Source organism: Enhydra lutris, unplaced genomic scaffold (genome assembly GCF_002288905.1).
Source record: "Enhydra lutris kenyoni isolate GAN:26980312 unplaced genomic scaffold, ASM228890v2 scaffoldscaffold77, whole genome shotgun sequence".
In the NCBI taxonomy this organism is placed as follows: Eukaryota; Metazoa; Chordata; class Mammalia; order Carnivora; family Mustelidae; genus Enhydra; species Enhydra lutris.
Window position 1 is genome coordinate 5,735,691 of NW_019154161.1, and position 17,677 is coordinate 5,753,367.

Sequence of the window (17,677 nt, forward strand, 5' to 3'; positions counted from 1 at the left end):
GGGTTTCGGGGAGGAGCGAGCGACGTCGTTGCCAAGGCAACTCGAGAGCTAGTCCGCGGACTCGCTGGAGGCGGCGTCGCGAACGGACCTATGGGAGCTGAGGCTCTCCGCCTGCTCCCTTCAGCATCTTCAGCCGCCGCACTTTCGCGACTGCAGACGAACAAAGCGAATCTTTATTTAATGGGATCTTCGCTTGCATTCTAAAGTTGATGGGACTACAAAGGGGGCTGCAATTACTTTTTTAAAGCGAATGTGCTGAAAGACGCTAGTGACGGGGATAAGGGCAGCGAATGATCCGGATGGCCACACAGCTGGAGCGACACAGAAAGAGGGTGAAGCTTCACCCCAAGCACTAGTCCTCATCCTGGCCTCAGTGGCGCCGCCGCACAGGGTCCGACGCCTTCCGGAGAGGACGGGGAAGCCGTCTCTAGAGTGAGGTCCACACCGCTCCAGGGCCAGGCGACCAGGTAACCCGGTGCGAGCCGCGCCCCTGCCTGGGAACACTCCCGCCTACCCGAAAAGGAAATCGCGTCCAAATGTCCCAAACCTGGCTTTCGGGTAGTTCCAGCCATTCCCGGACCAAGCCAATCTCCGCCTTCATCCGAGTTCCTCTCAGCCCCGTGATGTATCCTCTTCTTGGCCCAGATCCACCAGATTCAGACCTTGGCTAGCCTAGCCACCCTTCCACTTCCTAAATCTGGCTCCATCCCCGTGTGCTACACTTTAAAACAAACAAACAAACAAACAAAAACAGGAGGCGAATCTTCCTGGGATAATTGGTTCTTTAGTAGGAGGGGAGTATCTTCAGGGTGGCTGAACTTTGCAGCTTCAAGAAACAATTTCCCACTCTGCCATTTGCCTTCCACGCCCAATCCTCAATCTTCGGGAACTGGCAAGAGGCCCTATTCTAGAGTTTAGAGTTCTTTGAGGTAGAGCATCCAGTCAATGGGCTCTAGAACTACTAGGATTGCAAAATTTTACCGACTACACCCTGGAGGTCCCAAGAAGCCAAAGTTGCTTGGAGGTTGGCTCAGAATTCCAAGGGAGTTCCAAACTCTGTGTGCCCCACGCCACGACCATGTGGCAGGTCTGGGGCCCCATGGCTAGGCCCAAAGCCAAAAGGTGAAGCCAGTAGCATCTTCATGGCTTGAAGGTGTACGCAATAATGTCACTACACCGCAGCAGGGCCTCAGCCTGCACACCTATGGGCGTCTGCAGCTGTGACACGTAGAAGTTGGCCACGTCCAGGTCAGTGGCTCCGAAGTGGGCAGTCACGTGCACGCCCTCGTGCAGTGTGAAGCTCACCTGGTGACCCACCATGGCCAGCAGGCTGCGGAGGTAGCGCTCCCGGAGCGCCGCTCGTGCCTGCTGTTCCTGGGATTCCCGAGACTCTTGAACTCCTGCAGACTCTGGGGTTTCGGGACCCTCTGGCATCCGGGGGGCCCTGCGTCCATCTGGGGCAAAGCCTCGGCTCAGGCCATCCGGGCCCCGGGGGAGCCGGAGCACAGGCACAGGGATGGTCAGTGGAGTCTGCATTATCCTGGCTGAAGGGTAAGGAAAGCAAGAAGCCATTACACAGGGAGTGGGCGACGGTAACAAGAGGCGTCTGTCTACCCCACCTCGGCTCAACTTGTCCAAAACCCAGTTCCGGATTCTCCTCCTCCACGCTGTCCCCTCCCTCCGCCGATTACCGCCTCTCCAGGAGCTGCTACCACCATTCTCGAGGTCCACGAGAGCAGGAGCTTTTGACTCCTTTTTTTTTTTTTTTTAAGATTTTACTTATTTATTTGACCGACAGAGATCACGAGGCGGCAGAGAGGCAGAGAGAGAGGGAGAAGCAGGCTCCCCGCTGAGCAGAGAGCCCGATGCGGGGCTTGATCCCAGGACCCCGGGATCATGACCTGAGTCGAAGGCAGAGGCTTTAACCCACTGAGCCACCCAGGTGCCCCTTGACTGCTTTGATCACTTTTATTCCTACTCCCTGGCAATAAATATTTGCTGAAAGAACCAAATCCGGCCTCCTCTCGTCTCTCACACACAGCCCATCCAATCTATAGAGAAATGCTCTCTCCCACATACACTCCCAATCACACGGGAGCAGGCTTACAATGGCTTCCGGGGGCCAGCTCTGAAAAGTTATGAACATTACCATAACAACAGTTACACAGGTCACCTGGCTGCTCAGTAGGCAGAGGCTGGGATTCTTGATCACAGGGTTGTAGGTTCGAGGCCCACATTGGGTGTAGAGATTACTTAAAAATAAAATCTTAGGGGCGCCTGGGTGGCTTAGTTGGTTAAGCAATTGCCTTCGGCTCAGGTCATGATCCTGGGCTCCTGGGATCGAGTCCCACATCGGGCTCCCTGCTCAGCAGGGAGTCTGCTTCTCCTGCTGACCTCTCTCCTCATGCTCTCTCTCTCTCTCTCAAATAAATAAATAAAATCTTTAAAAAATTTTTCTCTTAAAAAAATAAAATCTTAGAAATAAAATAGACGAAAAATGATAGTTGCAGATTATAACCCACTGAAAAAAACAGAAATCCATGAGTCCATTGAAGGAGCTAAAATCCAATGGATGCTGAAATTTGTAGATGAGTGCTGGGCAAGGGCCAGCGTAGCCACAGTCTTAAAGTACTTCCCCAGAAAATATTTATTTGTTGTAAAGAGTAAACAATAAGTTTGTAAGTGAGGAAACTGGTGGACACGACCTTAACTTAGACATCAAAGCCATCATGTGCAGTAGTGGGACAAATGGACCCCCTGGGCCTCCTGACGTGGCACCATTTCTGTGGTATTCCTGCCAAAAATGGATTACCTAAATCTCATTGTGAGGAAACTCAAATTGAGGGACATTCTATAAAAAAGAGCCTGCTGGGCGCCTGGGTGGCTCAGTCATTAAGCATCTGCCTCCCGCTCAGGTCATGATCCCGGCGTTCTGGGATTGAGCCCTGCATCGGGCTCCCTGCTCAGCTGGCAGCCTGATTCTCTCTCTGCCTCTCCCCCTGCTTGTGCTCCCTCTCTCTCTGTGACAAACAAAATCTCTGAAGTGCATTCTCTTTGCCCTTTAAAAAAAAAAAAAAATCAAGGTCATAAAAGGCAAAGAAAGCCTGAGGAGGAAATATGTATCTAACTGACCCTTGAACAACTTGGGAGTTAGAGCTCCAGCCCCCCACACGACTGAAAAACCAGGTATAACTTGTAATTCCCCAAGACCTAACTACTGGTAGCCTGCTGTTGACTGGAAGCCTTATTGATAACATAAAGAGCTGATTAACACATATTTGGTACGTTGTACGTATTACATGCTCTATTCTTACATTAAGGTAAGCTAGAGAAAAGCAAACTTTATGAAGAAAATCCTAAGGAAGAGAAAATACATTTACAGCATTGTACTGTATTTATGGAAAAAAATCCGTGTATAAGGGGACCGATGCAGTCCAAACCGGTATTGTTCAAGGATCAATTGTTGTTTTTATATTCTGAGCCTAACGCTCGTCTCTCCACTGCCCACATCTTGGTCCAGCCACTGTCGCTTCCTGCTTGGACGAATGAAGTCACCTCCTCCCTGAGCTCCTCGCTTCCACCTTCACTGTCTCCTTACCCCCGAGTCTATCCCCACCCACACAGCCAGAGGGACCTGCTCAATACCTGACACCCACCATCGAACACCGGAGCCCGGTCACGCCCATCCTCTGCTGAGAGCTCGCCCCTGGCTTCCACCTGGCAGAGTCAAAGCCAAAGTCCTCACCACAGCCCTCAGCAGCCCCATGAGCTCCAGACCCTGCCAGCAGGCCATGTTCAAGTCCTACCCCCCTCCCTTCCGGCCCTCCTCAGCTTCCCTGTCCTCTGTAGCAAATGGTACTCTTCTGACATATGGTGTATTTACTGTTCTGCTTATGGCCTTTGTCCCCTGCTAGATGCCTGCCTCCCCCATGGGCAGCGGCCTTGCTTTTTGTCTTCTGCTGTACCCTCAGCTCCTGGAACCCTGTGGGGCAGGGACAGAGACACCTGGCCCTTTAAACATCACTCCTGCTTGAAGGAATGCAGTGGAGCCCTGAGCTCCTAGGCCAGCTTCGCTGGGGGACCTCAAGCTGAGAGGCAGTTTCCTCTTCCCTTATAAGGAGAAACGGCACCTAGAGCCTCTCAGCGTGTCATTAGGATGAGCGACAGGCTCCTGCAGGACTGGGGGCCTGACTCAAGGTAGCTTCTCTATAAAGTTGAGTTACAATTGTTATTATTACTATTGCTGTGTGACTGGGGTTAAGTTGCTTAACCAGTCTGTGCCTCGGTTTCCCCATCAGTGAAATACGGGCGGTAAGAAGACCAGCCCCACAGGGCTGGCCTGGGGACTAAAGGCACAATCACACAGGGTTCAGCAAAGGCTTGGAACACATTAAGCACCACTATGATGGGGGCTGCATACAGGGAGATGCCGGTTCTGTGAGCAAGAGAGACAGGGAGAGAGGGACCCAGGTTTCAGGCAGCTGAAACCGTGGCTCAGTCCTCTCTAAAGTGATGACAGATTTTAGGCACCCGTGTCCCACCCCGGGCCACTCACAGTAAGAGGGAGACTGAGATGATCCTTTTCCTCGTTAGGCGATTCCTGTCTCTGCAGCTCACCCGTGGGCTCCTGGCAAGGAAGGACCCTGCAGGGAAATGGGCCACAGCAGTAGATGAGGGTTTCTCAACCTCAGCATCATTGATATTTGCGACAGGGCCCTCTTTGTCCTGCTGTGGGGGGCTGTTAGGTGCAGAAGTGTGAGATTTTAGCAACAGCCCTGGCCTCTGGCCACAAGACGCCTGTAGCATCCCCTACCCCAAGCCGTGACTCCCAAAATTGTCTCCCACTGGTGAATGGTACGGTATAAGAATTACATCTCAATAAAGCCTTTTTTTTTTTTTGGATTTTATTTTTCAGGGGATGCCTGAGTGGCTCAGTCGGTTAAGTGTCTGCCTTTGGCTTGGGTCATGATCCCAGAGTCCTGGGATGGAGCCCAGCATCAGGCTCCTTGCTCATCAGGGAGCCTGCTTCTCCCTCTGCCTGGACTCCCCCTGCACACACGCTCCCTCGCTCTCTCTGTTCTGACAAATAAATAAATAAATACTCTTTAAAAAAATAAGAGGTTTTTTTTTTTAAATAATCTCTACATCTAGTATGCAGCTCAAACTTATAACCCCAAGATCAAGATTTCCATGCTGTACTGACTAAGCCAGCCAGGCACCCCATAAAGCCCTTTTTTTTAAGTTCTCCATATATTGGGGTGTCTGGCTGGCTCGGTCAATAGCAGGAAATTCTTGATCTCAGGGTCATAAATTCCAGCCCCATACTAGGGGTAGAGATTACATAAAATAAAATGAAATAGAATGGAATAATAAAATAAAATAGGTAAAGTGGCTGGATGCCTGGGTAGATCAGCCGGTTAAGCCTCTGCCTTCAGGGCCGCCTGGGTGGCTCAGTGGGTTGAGGCTTCTACGTTCGGCTCAGGTCACAATCCCAGGGTCTTGGGATCGAGCCCTGCATCAGGCTGTCTGCTCAGCAGGAAGTCTGCTTCCCCCCCTCTCTCTGCCTACTTGTGATCTCTGTCAAATAAATAAACAAAATCTTAAAAAAAAAAAAAAAAATCCTCTGCCTCCAGCTCAGGTCATAATCTCAGAGTCCTGAGATCAAACTCCACATCAGGCCCTGCTCAGTGGGGAGTCTGCTTCTCCCTCTCCCTCTGCTTCTCCCCCTTGCTTGTGTTCTATCTCTCTCTCTCTCTCAGATAAATAAAAATCTTAAAAAAAAAAATAGGTAGGGGTCGGGGCGCCTTGGTGGCTCAGTGGATTAAGCCTCTGCTTTCAGCTCAGGTCATGATCTCAGGGTCCTGGGATCGAGCTCTGCGTCAGGCTCTCTGCTCAGCAGGGAGCCTGCTTCTCCCTCTCTCTCTGCCTGCCTCTCTGCCTACTTGTGATCTCTATCCATCAAATAAATAAATAAGTATCTTAAAAAAAAAAAAAAAGGTAGGGACACCTGGGTGGCTCAATTAGTTAAGCGTCTGCTTTCGGCTCGGGTCATGATCCCAGGGTCCTGGAATCAAGTCCCAGATTGGGCTCCCTGCTCTGCGGGGAGCCTGCTTCTCCCTCTGCCTCTCTTTCTCTCTGTCTCTCAAGAATAAATAAATAAAATCTTTTAAAAAATAGGTAAAGTGACAAAGGTTATGTATGCTTTACCCCAATAATTTTTTTTTTTTACTTCAGTGTATATATTCAAAAAAATGATTTCTACCAAAAAAAAAAAAAAAAGGCGGTGGGGTGGGGCACCCGTGTGGCTCAGTCGGTTAAGTGACTGCCTTCAGCTCAGGCCATGATCCTGGAGTCCCAGGATCCAGTCTGCATGGGGCTCCCTGCTCAGCAGGGAGTCTGCTTCTCCCTTAATTAAAAAAAAGAACAAAAACAAACCCAAAAAACTCTCCATACATGGCCCAATGTCCTTGGGAGGAACAAAATAAAAAACGTGTCTAGTTGAGAACCACTAGTGTAGACAAACAGGTGGGAGGGCAGATAAACACGGCTATTCAACTCCTGAACACAGTCACAACCCCACAGACAACCAGGGAAATGCAAATTAAAGCTCCAATGCTAGAAGACCCTTCACTTCCCAGGTGGGGTAAGACGCAAGGCTGATGAGGCAAGGTGTCTGTGCAGCTGTGGAGAAGCACCTTTGGTCCCTTTGGACTAAGGGCGTAAATCAGGGTCACAGAGGGCCAATGACGGTTTCTGTGAACACTGCAAAGGCTGCTGGTCCTTCAGCCCCTGGAAGAGCCCAGGGGAGGGGCCTTTGAACTGTCGACCTCTTTATGACTTTCACAGTCCTTTCACAAAATATTACTAGTCAAAGTAATATTTTTTTCTAAGATTTTATTTAATTCCGGTCATCTTTAGACCCAACATGAGGTTGGAACTCACAACCCAGAGATCAAGAATCCCAGTGCTCTACCGACTGAGCCAGCCAGGGGCGTCATCAAAGTAATTTTTAAATTCTAATTTCGAGAAGGAAGGGGCATACTGTAATGCTCCTATCTCTCTCGAAAAATGTTAGATTCTGGGGCGCCTGGGTGGCTCAGTTGTCGGTAAAGTGTCTGCCTTTGGCTCGGGTCGTAATTCCTAGGGTCCTGGGTCCTGGGATGGAGCCCCCGCTCAGTGGGGAGCCTGCTTCTCCCTCTCCCCTGCCACCCTCCCCATCCCCGCTTGCGCTCCCTCTCACTCTTGCTCTCTCAAATAAATAAATTATTTAAAAAAAAAATATTAGATTCCCAGGGCACCTGGCTGGGTCATTTGGTAGAGTTTGCACAACTCTTGATCTCAGGGTGGTGGGTGGAGACTACTTAAAATAAAATTTAAAGAAATAAAAATAAGAATGTCAGATTTCCCCTCGGGAATGTGAACTTCCTCTCCCATCCTTATCCACTCCCCAAACTTTCTGTACCAGCCCAGACCTTTCCTAGGGACGAGCTGCCAAGCCCTACAGTGGTGGTCAGATGGGATCCTTACTGGAAGTTAGCAAATTTCCTCTGTAAAGGGCCCAACAGTAAATACTTCAGGTTTTGTGGCCCACAGGGTCTGTCACAACTGCTCAACGCTGCCACAGTGGCAAGAAAGCAGCCATGGCCAGATACGTAAACAATGAACGTGGCCCTTCTTAAAACCTTACTTACCAGGAGGGACGCTGCAATTTGAATTCCATACAATTTCATGCACCCACACAGATTTCTTAAAATTTTCCAAGCACTTAGAAGTGTAAGACCCGCTCTTAGCTGGTGGGCCAGGCCAGACCAGGAGGCAGGCCACAGCTTACCCCGCCCGCGGCACAGAGGACGAAGGTGTGGATTCAGGGAGCCCGGTGGTTCTTCGGCCTCCCAGATTCACTACGAAGGATCTGGGCTGGTGACTGCGACTCTATAGGCAGCCTTCAGGCTCCGGTTCCTCATCTGTGAAATGAAGGAGGAAAGAAAAGAAAAAACTGACCTCCTAAGGTTTCCAGGAGAGGGGATCATCTTTCAGAGTGATCAGGCAAAGGACATCCCACGGTGTCCCGGACCCCTCCTCGCTTTCTCTTCCATCCATCCGTACAGCCCCTCAGCTCCACCTTCTAAGTCATATCCAGAACCCAGCAACTTTTCACGCTCTGCCCCACTCTGCTTCCTCTCCAGTCTGGTTCCGCCACCATCCCTAGTCACCTGGACTCTACCAGTCTCCTCCCCATCGGGCCCCCAGCTTCTACCTTCACCGTTCCCTGCGCAGACACAGCTATCAGAGAGATCCTGTTAGAACTAAGTCCCAACACACCCCTCCTTGGCTCAGACCCCCCCCTAGGGCTCCTACCTCCCCCAAGAGCAAAAAGCCCAAGTCCTTCCAGTGGCTACAAGACCCCTCTGACCTCGTATCCTGCCCCTCCACTCTTGCTCAGTCCACCAGTCTTTGAACATATCAAGAACACTCCTGGGGTGCCTGGGTGGCTCAGTGGCTTAAGCCTCTGCCTTCGGCTCAGGTCATGACCTCAGGGTCCTGGGATCAAGCCCCGAGTTGGGCTCTCTGCTCAGTGGGGAGCCTGCTTCCCCCCTCTCTCTCTGCCTGCCTCTCTGCCTACTTGTGATCTCTCCCTCTCTGTCAAATAAATAAGTAAAATCTTTAAAAAAAAAAGAACACTCTTGCCTAGAACCCTCTTCCAGATGGGAGTTTTATACATTTCCGGATCCAGGACTCATCTTCCCCTGCTCACTGCACTCAGGTCATTGCTCAAATGTCACCTTTATGGGGGGGGGGGACAGTAGCCCCTTCACCCTGCATTCTCCCGTCCGCATAGTACTATCCCCTCCTGACAATATGCACGCACTTGTTTACCTGCGTACTGTCGGTCTGCCACAGGACACAGGACTTTGAAAGGCCATGTCTGGTGATTTCACAACCCCATCCCAGCCCCACCCCTGAGCCAGGCAAACAGGGGGAGCTCAGTCAATCTTTGTTGAAGGAACGAAAAGATTCACCCATCCACGTTATCCAAGTGCCTGCTCAGTGCCCCGCCCACCTGACTTGTCTTTAGAGGATGCTGACCCGGAGTGGGCCGGGCTGGAAGGAAGGAGGCTGGGGGCCCTCAGGTATCCAGAGGGGGCACCAGCCCAGCCTAGGGGCGAGAGAGCGAGCTGGCCAGGAAGTCTGTTGCATTTGAGCACAGACCCAAATGGTATAAGGGACGGAGTCACGTAGAGATCTGGGGGGAAAGGTGTTCCCGTCAGTGGGAACAGCAAATGCAAAGCCCGTGGCAGGGAGGCCAACGTGGAGGAGGCAGGAGGCCGGAGCAGGGGCGGATCGTGCAGGAAAGGGCCTTGAAGAAGGAGGTGAGGACCTGGCTCTCTACTCTGAGTGAGGAAGGACAGATAGGACGGGACTTGGATTTTCACATGATCCCTCTGCCTGCTGCACGGGGACAGTGGATTGTGAGGGACACCGAGGGAGAAGCAGGGAGCCCGGTGAGGAAGCCACTGCAGTGGCCCAGGTAGGCAGAGGATGACGGTGCCTGGGACAGGTTGAGGGCCACGCAGGTGGGGAAAAGTGGTCAGATAAGAATTTATTTTGAAGGTTGAGAGCCCTCACTACTTGCTGTTGGACTGAGGGGAGGACCAAGACAGACTCTCAGCGTTTTCCCTGATGGGAAAGACCACAGTAAATGGGATTTATGGGATATATACATTTTCTTCTTTGAGTTTTTGGTTTAATCCCAGTTAGTTAATACACACTGTGATATTAGTTTCAGGTGTACAATATACGTTTTCTTTATTTGATTACTACCACTGCGAATGGGACTCAAGGATATACACATTTTTTAACCTATCGGACCACTGCAATCCCAAGTTTGGTCAAGAATCATCAGCCCCCAGGGCTCTCCTGCAACCTAGGTTAACACTTGAGTGATTTAAAAGAAACGCCCTACTCTCTAGGGCTGGTACTACATAAAGGATCGTTAGGAATTAATCAAGTGGCCACGAATGATGTTAAATCCCTGGATAAAACAAAAAAGCAAGGGTGAACCAGCGTACAGACCTGCTTTCTCCATTAGGGGAGAACAAATGGAGATTTGGTTAGCCCGAGAGATCCCCATTTTCCAGGGGAGGAAACTGGGACTGGGAAATGACAAATCATTTACTGGAGTGAGCTGGCTGAGCGGCAGGAAAAAGGGAGCAAAGCCAGGTTGGTCTGACAAGGGATCCGGCCATGTCCTTAGACAGCACTGAAGGGCCACCGGAGGTTTCAGAACCAAGGTGTGATCCGGTAAGAAACTGGTTTAGGAAAGGTCCTGCAGGGTGTGTTCAAGAAGGCAAAACCAGGCATTATCCATGCTCCCTGGTGATCAGGCTCCAGAATTCTTAATCTTTTCAGTTTCCAAGCCAAGGATTTCCCCCCCAGAAGATTTCAGAAAAATGTCCAAACCCATCCCCCACGACTTGAAAAACGATTTGCATAGCTAAAGACTCCAGAGCTCATCACTTGGGTCGTGGGCGAGGGCAGCAGATTTGCAGACCTCCCTTCCTGGGGCCTCTGGGCTGACTTCCAAGGAAAAGGCAATGGATCCGTTCAGTGGACGCTTCGCTAACTAACCCTTCCGTTACCAGGGCAGGAAACTAGCTAGGTTAGCAGGTTCACAGCGAAGACCCCCGACCCCGGCGAATGAACCAAGGGGCTGACGAGTCCACACAACCAGCCCCCACCCCCAGCTCCCGCACGGAGTCCCTCCTCTCCCCTCTGCCCCCTGCGCGGGTCAGTTCCCTTTCAATTCCGCCCTGGCCACCCACCGCTAGCCCTTTCTTATACTAAGTAGGTTCTCCCGGCCCCCGGGCGTCCATTCCCCACTCCGCCCGCGCTGGGTGTCCTCCCAGCTCAGATCGGGCGAGCGATTCCGTCCCACCACGGCGGGGCGTCAGGACTGCAGCCGCGGTCACTGCCCTGACCGTTGTCTCATCCTCTTCCCGGGAGAGGCGGGCCGGGGGCGGGGGGGTGGGGGAGGCACTGCGCGCTGCCCCGGCTCCTAGCCCCGAAGACCCGAGCGCGGGAACGTGCCGGGATCCGAGTACGGGTGCCGGCGCTCCGGGCGGGGTGGAGGGACCGGAAGGTCCTCCACGGCCGGTGTGGCAGGCGCGGACCTGCCCCTTTCCCGCCACTCCCGGCTCCGCACGCGGACGGGAGCTCCCGCCCCGCCACCAACACCCCGCACTCACCCAGGTCCGCGGCTACTGGCGCTCGCACTTCCGCCGGCGCCCAGGCTGCAGAGGCCCGGGTGGGCCGAGAGCCGCCCAGCCTGGGTTCCGCCCGCGCCGCCGCCCCAGCCCCAAGCCCCAAGCCCCACGTGGTGGCGGGCGGGCTCTCGCGCTCGGAAGCGGGCTCTGCTCGGCGTCCCACTCCGCCTGCGGCCTGGCCCCACGCTGCCCTCGGAGCCGCCCGCCGACGAGGTGGGGCCTGTCTGGGATGCCCGCTTCACGGAAGAAGAAACCGAGGTGCAAAGAGGTGCAGAGAAGACTTCCTCCCGGCTGAGTTAAGCGCGGCGCTTGGTGTTTGCCCCCCCACCCCCCTACACGTGCACACTCTTACCCTTCACCTGCCGTCCAGACCCCAGCCCCCCTTTCCTTGAAACGCCGCGCAGCCACACGGCGGGAAAGAGGCTTGGGAGAGCTGCTGCTGGGATGGAACCAAGGGGTGGTGGTTCTGTCCGGCACACCTCCCTGCAGCACCCCCGTTTTACAAAGGAGGAAACAGGCCTTGAAGGATGGAATGTCTGGCCTGAAGGGCTTGGGAGCCTCGTTCATCTGGGCTCAGACAGAATTCCCTTCTGCCACACTTTTTCAGTAAGGCGGAGGCTTCGTGGACCTCTCCACCCCACCAGATGCCCTGGCACACAGGCCCTCTGCCATACCTATGGAAGACTGTGCCAGATGCCCGGGTGGCTTAGTGGGTTAAGAGTCTGCCTTTGGCTCAGGTCAGGATCCCAGAGTCCTGGGATTGAGTCCCATGTGGGGCTTTCTGCTCAGTGGGAGTCAGCTTCTCCCTCTCTTTCTGGCTCTCTTGCTCGCTCTCAAATAAATGTCTTTAAAAAAAAAAAAAAAAAAGGAAAGAAAAACTGCAGAGCAGGAGCTCAATACAAATCTGTTAACTGAACTATGCAGGAGCAGGGCCCTGTGGACAAGGCTGACTTGGCTCCTGCCTGCTTAGAACCTATATTTTAGAAGGGCCGGTAGGGGCACATACAGGGTCTCCAGGAGCAAATACATCAACAAGATCCTTCAGGGCTTGTGATGAGTGATATAGAAGTTATAAAATAAGGGTCATGGTGGCCGTGAAGAAGTACCGTACCCTTAGGTATCAGACAGGGAAGCCGAGGGCCAGGGAAGAAGCGAGGACAGATGGAGGTCACGGTCCGAGGCCTCCAGCAGGGTGGGGCTACATTAGATACAGTGGTCAGGGAGGTCCTCTGCTCTCTGGAGGACAATTGAGCTCAGCCCTGAATAACAATATGAGGAACCTTCTGGCCTGGAGCAGTACTCTGGGGAGATTAGCATGTGAAATTCACTCAGAGCTGGGCCAGGGACGCCAGGGAGGACAGACCCTGGCCCTGACCTCAGGGGGCTTGTGTGGGATGGGGGTGGGGAGGAAGGGAGGACAGTCGACAGATAGGTCTACGTTCTGATGTGGCTGGTGCCAGGAAGAAGAAGAAACTCGTCAGGGTTGGAGGGTGGGGCTGGGTGTCGATGCCACTTCAAACAGTGATCAGAGTGAGCTGCTTTGTGGAGGGAAGTTCAAGGAGGCCTGAGCGGGGCCGCGGAGGTGGGGGGGCAGTGAGACAGTTGCCTGTTTGGTTTGAATGGTGATTCCAGAGCAGAGATCTATAGGGTCACAACCCTCCTCGCCTTAAACCACTCAAGGCTCTGGTCTCAGGAAACCCAAGACCTTAAAGCGATCATAAGACCCTCTAGGGTCTGACCTCATTTTCTCAGAAAACTCAAATCACCCACGCCTCTCCCCATGCCCAACCCCCTTCCTTGTTATTCTAGAACGCGCAAGGCCGGTCTCAGTTCCACCAGGCTCTGCTCTGGAGAGAAGGGACCCTCCCGACCCCACCCCAGCAACCCCGTCCCTTTGCAGCCCCTCCTAGCTTTATTTTGCCCCACTGCGCTTGTCATCCTGGGAGGCACTTACGTTTTGCAGTCACCTTGAGAATCTGTCTCCCCGACAAAGAAACTGCCTGAGGCCGGGGATTATTACTTTCTGTCTTGTTCCCTGCGATATCCTCCGTGCTTAGAACAGAACCCAGTGCACAGTAAATGCTCAATAAATGTTGGCTCACAGAATTTTTATTGTAATGCATTTAATGAAACCGTCCGGATTACTCATAGGCGCCTAGCGAAAAACGTGGCCCCTACTGTTTTTCTCTCTCGGGGGTGGGTGTGGGCACCCTGTGCCTCAGTTACACCGGCCCCAAGGCCGGATCAGGAATAGCTGTTTGCGCGTGTACTCGCGTGGCCTCGGCGTAATTAAGGTTCGGTCCCTAAGAAAATGCAGTGGTCTCGGCTTTGATGGAGTTTGGCAGCGGCCCGGGGCCCCTGTGGGGGCCGCCCCGTACTCTCCCGTCAGGCCCCGCCCCGGTGGGCGGAGCCACGGGCCGGGCCAGCACGTGTAAGAGTTCGCGGCCGGTCTCCGCAGTCACTCACCTGAGCGCATCGGACTGAGCGCGCACCGCCCGCGCGTCCTCCGCCCGCCAGCCCGCCAGCCCGCCAGCCCGCCCGGCGCTCGACCCATGTCCCGCCGCAAGGCCGGCTGCACGCCCCGCCGAGTAGACCCCGCGCCCGCCTCCAACACAGACGACGAGATGGAGATGCCGGACCTCGTCATCGAAGTGAAGCCCGAGCCAGACGCGCGGCCCCTACAGGCCCCGGGGCTTGGGCCCTTCTCCCCGAAGGAAGTGCCCGCGTCGGGGCGGTTCGACGGCGAACCCCGCCACTCCCCCGGCCCCGCGCCCGCCGGGAGCCCTCTCCACTCCCTGGGCGCGCGGAACCAGTGGGCGCTGTGGACGCCACTGAGCCTCAGCCCTCGCGGTGAGCGCCCTCTACCCCTGCCCCGCCTCTCTCCCCCTTCCCTCGGGGGGTTGGGGGGTGGGACGCCCTCCCTCGGGCGCCGACCGCCGACCCCTTGACCCTGCCTCATTTGTGTTGCGTGCTCCCGGCCTCCAGCCCCCATTCTGACCTTCGGGTTTTCCCTCTCCCTCGGAACCCCCAGGCCCCATCGTGGCCCCACCCCACGCTTACCACCCGCTTCCTCCCAGCAGACCGCCAGCCCTGGACCGACAAACACCCGGATCTGTTGACCTGCGGCCGTTGCCTGCAGACCTTTCCGTTGGAGGCCATCACTGCTTTCATGGACCACAAGAAGGTGGACTGTCAGCTTTTCAAAGGGCCCAGCCCCTGCCAGGGCTCAGGTGAGTCAAGCGGGGATGCAGTCCCCCTCTCAAGTTCAAGGGCCCGGTTTCCTGTGGGAGCAGGAGCTGAGCTGGACAGGCGGGGCAGTGAGCACTACTTCCCCTTTCTCGCTCCCCATCGGGTGTAGCCTAGGCGTGGCCAGGGCCTGCCCTGTCCTAGGGCTGGGACTAGTTGGGGGGGGGGGCGGGGGCTGGGCCTCTCGGAGGGCCGCCCACAGGGTGTGGCCAGCCCCTGAAGACTGGTCTGGGGATTTGCCACACTCACACACCCCCCCCAATCTGGTTTCACTTCTCCTTCCCCTTGGCCAGAAATAACTGGCCAGGTGGCTGGACCCGTGTGGCAGTAGGGGGACCTCTGGGGAGGGCAACAACCTGGGGGAGGGGAAGCTGAGGCCAGCTGGAAGTGTAGCATGGCCACCCCATCCCACCTCTTGATAACTTTGGATTCCAGGCGCTGGTGCGCTTGCTCAGAGCCAGGGAAGGGGCCTCTGGCTTCCCTCTCAGAGGGAATCTCCCAGCCCTGCACACTGGGAAGCCCCTGGTTTGGGCCAGGTCCTGGGTGTCTGGACACCTGGGTTCCTTCTCTTGGGAGGGAACCAAAGCCCTTGACCTGATACTAGACTCATGGTGAGCTTCTGGTCATCAGAGGCTGAGGCGCCTCTGAACCTGCACATTTCCACCCCCTGGCCCATGTGGTCTAGGATATTTGATAGATGGAATTATATTCAGGCCCGGGCTGGAGGCTGGAAGGTCCTGTAGTAGGGGAGGGAAAGGAGGGACTGTGAATTAGCTGTAGACTTGAAGCAGCTGGTGATCTGGTGGCCCAGGGAGGGGCGTTGGTGGAATCACTGAACACCCCAGGTACTTGGACTTGGAGCAGTGTGGGCACACCTCAGCCCTCTGGGCTCAGCTCATGTTTACTGAGGGCTGACATGGACCGGAACTCTCAGCTCTTCTCCATTTGAGGTCGCAACAACCCTAAAAGGAAGAGGATCCCCAGGATCCCCATATTCTGACGAGTAAGAAAACTGAGGGCCAGAGAGAAGGGTTTCTCGCCCAAGGTCACACAGCTAGGGAGCTGGAGAACCAGCTGGAAGTCAGGCTGGGCTGGCACTCTCCAGCTGTCTTCTGAGCTCCTGACCCTGGCTGGTGATGCTTCAGGAAAGCCGCCCCCGTCCCAGACGGTCTAGAATTTGGAAACTCAAGGCAAACACTTTACTGGTAGTACCTGGAGAGTCTAGAGAAAACATCCAATTTGGAGGGTTCTTACTTTCGGGTGCATGAGGAGGGAGGGGGACCTCACTGCCCCACCCCGACCTCTAGGTGGCTGCTTTGCCTTCTCCCCACTTAGGCCTCGGCCCCATCTTCTACATAAGGCAGGGAATAGGAGACCACCCGTGAAATCCATGAACTTGGAGCCTGGTGCAGAAACCCACTCAGTAATCATCCCAACAGTCTTTTTTGAAAATCTGTCTCACCCTCCCCAGGTTTCTGCATTGAAACCCCAGCTCTGCCCTTCTAAGCTTGTGACCTCGGAGAAGTGTATCTGCCTCAGTTCTCCCATCTGGAAGACAGAGGTCTTGTTTCTTGTCTAGGTGGGAAGTTGAGTGGGGGTGGGGCATGGCCCGCCCCCAGCACCCAGAATTCCAGGTCTCCAGTAAGGCCTTCCTGACCCTTTCCCCCATAGAAAATAGCACTCCTCCCATCCCTCGCTCTGCTTTCCTTTTTCTTCTGGAAGACTCTCAGACACCGAGAATCCCCAGGTCGTCGTCATCCACTCCACAGATTTTCCTTGTCTGTCCGTCCACGTCTGCCCCTCGGCTTCTGAGGATAGGGAGTTTCTGTCTTCCTGCAGTGCCTTCTCAGCCCCTGAAACAGGGCCTTCCCTGCAGAAGGCGACCAACTGGCAGGTGTGAGTGGCACCCCCGGCTTTCCTCCATCTCCCTAACACCGGCCCTTCTCTCTGCAGAGCACAAGGACCCCAAGGCCTTGAGCTGCTTCCGCTGTGGGAGACAGTTCACGGGGGCCTGGAAGCTGCTGCGCCACGCCCAGTGGGACCACGGACTGTCCATCTACCAGACGGAGCCCGCGGCCCCCGAGGCCCCGCTGCTGGGCCTGGCGGAGGTGGCCGCCGCCGTGTCGGCGGTCGTGGGGCCCGACGCGGAGGCCCAGAGCCCGCGGGGGAGCGTCCTCCCCCGGCGGAGCCCCACCTGTCCTGTGTGCGCCAAGACCCTCAGTTCCTTCAGTAATCTCAAGGTGCACATGCGTTCGCATACTGGAGAGCGGCCATACGCCTGCGACCAGTGTCCCTACACCTGCACCCAGAGCAGCAAGCTCAACCGCCACAAGAAGACACACCGGCAGCCACTGCCCCAGAGCCCCTGCAGGGCCGCTGCTGGCGGGGAGCAGGCCTCCGCCGCTGCCCCTCCGGAGCCAGCTGCGCACGCCGCTGCCCCGGCCAGCACCCTCCCGTGCAGCAGTGGGGAAGGCGCCGGGGCTGCGGCCACTGCGGGCGTCCAGGAGCCCGGGGCCCCTGGCGGCGGGGCCAGCTGGGGGCCTGCCCCCAAGGAACAGAGAACCGAGCCTGCCAAGAGCCAGCTGTCCCCCAAGAAGATGCCCAAGCCACTGGGCAAGAGCCGAGGGCCCGGGGGCAGCTGCGAGTTCTGCGGGAAGCACTTCAGCAACAGCAGCAACCTGACGGTGCACCGGCGCTCGCACACCGGCGAGCGGCCCTACGCCTGCGAGCTCTGCTCCTACGCCTGTGCGCAGAGCAGCAAGCTGAACCGCCACCGCCGCATGCACGGCCCCGGGCCTGGCAGCACCCGCTTCGAGTGTCCCCACTGCTGCGTGCCCTTCGGCCTGCGCGCCACCCTGGACAAACACCTGCGCCAGAAGCACCCTGGGGCGGGCGGAGAGGCCTGAGCTGTCAGAGCGCCCTCCGTGCTGCTCCCGGGACCACCGGGACCGCCGCTGGGCACCCTCCCTGGCCTTCCTCTGCTGCAAGTAAATTCTCCTGCCTGGTTACACACGTGTTTGGACTCTGGCTTTCTTGGGGTGTCTGAGGTGGGGCGGGTGGCTTCCCTCCTTGGGGTGGACGGCTGGACAGACCGGTTTCGAGAGGGGGAGGGGAAAGGCCAGCTCCCAGCGCCCCGGGCACAGCAGGACTGGCACAGAAAGCCGTGC

The 17,677-nt window shown here is 55.6% G+C and overlaps 2 protein-coding genes across 11 annotated transcripts; one reads left to right on the plus strand and one right to left on the minus strand.

The window, feature by feature from the left end:
• Positions 1 to 135: 135 nt before the first annotated feature.
• LOC111160685 (gem nuclear organelle associated protein 7) lies at positions 136 to 14,373 on the minus strand. 9 transcript variants are annotated; one of them, XM_022523963.1, is made up of 5 exons: positions 14,325 to 14,373; positions 7,692 to 7,964; positions 4,556 to 4,643; positions 3,657 to 3,717; positions 136 to 1,544 (listed from the first exon to the last, which is right to left on the minus strand). In XM_022523963.1, exons 2-5 carry the CDS (start codon positions 7,718 to 7,720, stop codon positions 1,141 to 1,143), a joined length of 582 nt encoding a protein of 193 aa, XP_022379671.1. In that variant the 5' UTR covers positions 7,721 to 7,964; positions 14,325 to 14,373; the 3' UTR covers positions 136 to 1,140. The 9 variants fall into 9 exon arrangements, with proteins under 9 accessions (XP_022379671.1, XP_022379674.1, XP_022379670.1 ...); XM_022523966.1 differs by lacking the exon at positions 14,325 to 14,373 and adding an exon at positions 11,939 to 11,955; XM_022523962.1 differs by lacking the exon at positions 14,325 to 14,373 and adding an exon at positions 11,247 to 11,303.
• Positions 13,420 to 17,518, plus strand: LOC111160684 (zinc finger protein 296). 2 transcript variants are annotated; one of them, XM_022523958.1, is made up of 3 exons: positions 13,420 to 14,114; positions 14,345 to 14,494; positions 16,464 to 17,518. In XM_022523958.1, exons 1-3 carry the CDS (start codon positions 13,817 to 13,819, stop codon positions 17,414 to 17,416), a joined length of 1,401 nt encoding a protein of 466 aa, XP_022379666.1. In that variant the 5' UTR covers positions 13,420 to 13,816; the 3' UTR covers positions 17,417 to 17,518. The 2 variants fall into 2 exon arrangements, with proteins under 2 accessions (XP_022379666.1, XP_022379668.1); XM_022523960.1 differs by having other exon boundaries at positions 13,788 to 14,111; positions 14,342 to 14,494.
• Positions 17,519 to 17,677: the final 159 nt, after the last annotated feature.

Coding starts and splice junctions, on each gene's coding strand:
- LOC111160685 (XM_022523963.1), bottom strand. CDS start 7,720: ATGGAATTCAAATTGCAGCGTCCCTCCTG. Junction 4,644..7,691: donor AAATTGCAGCGTCCCTCCTG/GTAAGTAAGGTT, acceptor ATTTCCCTGCAG/GGTCCTTCCTTGCCAGGAGC. Junction 1,545..3,656: donor CCGGGCTCCGGTGTTCGATG/GTGGGTGTCAGG, acceptor CTTACCCTTCAG/CCAGGATAATGCAGACTCCA.
- LOC111160684 (XM_022523958.1), top strand. CDS start 13,817: ATGTCCCGCCGCAAGGCCGGCTGCACGCCCCGCCGAGTAGACCCCGCG. Junction 14,115..14,344: donor ACTGAGCCTCAGCCCTCGCG/GTGAGCGCCCTC, acceptor TCCTCCCAGCAG/ACCGCCAGCCCTGGACCGAC. Junction 14,495..16,463: donor CAGCCCCTGCCAGGGCTCAG/GTGAGTCAAGCG, acceptor TTCTCTCTGCAG/AGCACAAGGACCCCAAGGCC.